This window comes from Dendrobium catenatum, unplaced genomic scaffold (assembly GCF_001605985.2).
Source record: "Dendrobium catenatum unplaced genomic scaffold, ASM160598v2 fragScaff_scaffold_627, whole genome shotgun sequence".
Taxonomy (NCBI): domain Eukaryota; kingdom Viridiplantae; phylum Streptophyta; class Magnoliopsida; order Asparagales; family Orchidaceae; genus Dendrobium; species Dendrobium catenatum.
The window spans coordinates 1,216,921-1,219,090 of NW_021319089.1; the positions used below are offsets into that span (position 1 = coordinate 1,216,921).

The 2,170-nt window shown below is 39.7% G+C and overlaps 1 protein-coding gene across 1 annotated transcript; it reads left to right on the plus strand.

The window, feature by feature from the left end:
- The first annotated feature begins 838 nt into the window (after positions 1-838).
- LOC110112704 (transcription factor MYB36) lies at positions 839-2,170 on the plus strand. Its single transcript, XM_020845013.2, has 3 exons — positions 839-1,187; positions 1,298-1,427; positions 1,506-2,170. The coding sequence occupies exons 1-3, from the start codon at positions 1,052-1,054 to the stop codon at positions 2,005-2,007; spliced, it is 768 nt and encodes a 255-aa protein (XP_020700672.1). The 5' UTR covers positions 839-1,051; the 3' UTR covers positions 2,008-2,170.

Consider the following 2,170-nt stretch of genomic DNA (forward strand, 5'->3'; position numbering starts at 1 on the left):
CTAATGTTTGATCCTTGTTCCGAAATACATACTTCAAAACATATTAAATCATGTGTTGAATTGTGTCAATCAAGATCAAAATAAGTTCTACAAAATGACTGTTAGTAATCTCATATAAAATACCCTTCTAGATTTATAGTTTATGTTGTAAATATATAGCATTAATCAGTAATTTTCTACAATAATTATTAATAAGCTGATGGAGGAGACAAAAATACTGCATTGTAGGCTTGTAGCTTTACCTATAGAATTATAACTTAAGAATGAGAATCACCATTGAAAGAGAAGGCGTAGGGAATATAAGATAATGAGAGAAATGTTGTTTTTATAAAGGGAGATTTGCATACATACCACTTTATACTATTCTATTTATATATTTAACATCTAAAATTTTAATATTAGGTACATGCCACCCATAGTTCATTTTTATATGAAATATGAATGGTAGAAATGAAATATATGAGTGGTAGGAAGGAAATATGGGTGGTATATTTGATATTAAAATAATATAGGTGGTATTTATGTAATATTAAAATTTTGGATGTTGAATATGTATATAAAATGTTATAAAGTGGTATGTATGTAAATTTCCCTTTTCTAAATTATATTCTACTTGAGTTCCAAAGGCACTGTGATCTTTGAAAAATTTTCTGATATTTTTCTTAAAAAAAATAGTGACAATATTTCTCTAATTTCAGATATATTTAAACTGAATATATATCTAAATATATAATTTCGTATTAATTATTGCATTGGTCCCCAGCCCCACAACTTTTCCGCACACACTAAAAACTCCTCTTTTGTCGTACGCGGTCAAGCCGTTCGACCAAAAGCCTGAAAGAGAGAGAGAGAGGCTGCACCTACGCCTTTATATTGCAGGGCCACCAAAGCAGACGAACAACATTTTTCCGTCGCCCTATCTCGGAACACTTCTACTATCTCTCACTCATTTCAGACTTTATCTTGGTTTCATCCGGATCGCTCGCCATCAATTCCTCTCTCTCTCTCCTTCGCCGCCGCTCTTCTTGTCTGTTTTCGTCAGTTTCCTATTATGGGGCGAGCTCCTTGCTGCGACAAAGCTAACGTGAAGCGCGGCCCATGGTCTCCCGAAGAAGATGCCGCTCTTCGCAGCTACGTCGAGCGCCATGGCACCGGCGGCAACTGGATCTCCTTGCCTCAGAAAGCAGGTCAAACCGATAGTCACGCCATTCTTTGTCCCTTCTTTTTACAAAGTTATGATGATTTTCCTCTGTCGTTTTTTTTTCCCCCACATAACGGCTTTCGGATTCGATTACAGGCCTTAAACGATGCGGCAAAAGCTGCCGACTGCGCTGGCTCAACTACCTCCGTCCTGATATCAAGCATGGTGGCTTCACTGAGGAAGAGGACAAGATCATTTTCTCTCTTTACAAGACCATTGGAAGCAGGTAGTTAATTAGGGATCAAAATCCCATCTTTTTCATTCATTCTGAGGCTAACAAAAACCTTTTTTTTTTCCTTGCCAGATGGTCTGTTATTGCTTCTCATCTCCATGGAAGAACCGATAACGACGTCAAGAACTACTGGAACACGAAGCTAATGAAAAAAATAATGGCGGCCGGAGAAACCATTAATTCTCCTGTAGCAAACAGCCAAATTACTAATAAAATTCACCATCCCTCCCCATCCACCCTTGCCACATCACCACCAGATCAATTCCCGGTGATGAAAGCCGAGGCCTTTCTCCCTCCCGCAACGCTCGATTCAAACTTTCCCTATTCTTCGGAGCCGTATCCGCTTCCTCAGCTTCCGCCCGAATTCGCTGCTACAGGATACAGCTTTTCTCCACCGGCTGACGATCTATCTGTCTCTTTCTCCGCCTCCTCATCATCCATCACAATGGACGACAGTGAAGGAGTCTACTTCAACCAAGCCGCCGCCTTCTTCCCGGAGCATGGTTTCTCCTCCTGGACGGAGCTGCTTGGCGGTTTCATGACCTCCGGCGTTTATCAAAATCTTTACTCATAGTAGTGCGGATAGTCAGTTCTTCAATTATGTAGGGTTTGGAACTTTATTTGGGCTGATCATGTGCCTTGATGGATTCATATTATTTTCTTTTCTATGCGTGTATGCACATGAGTAGAAGAATTGAGTTTCAAATGCTCCTCTTCCAGTTATGTTATCTGAGTTC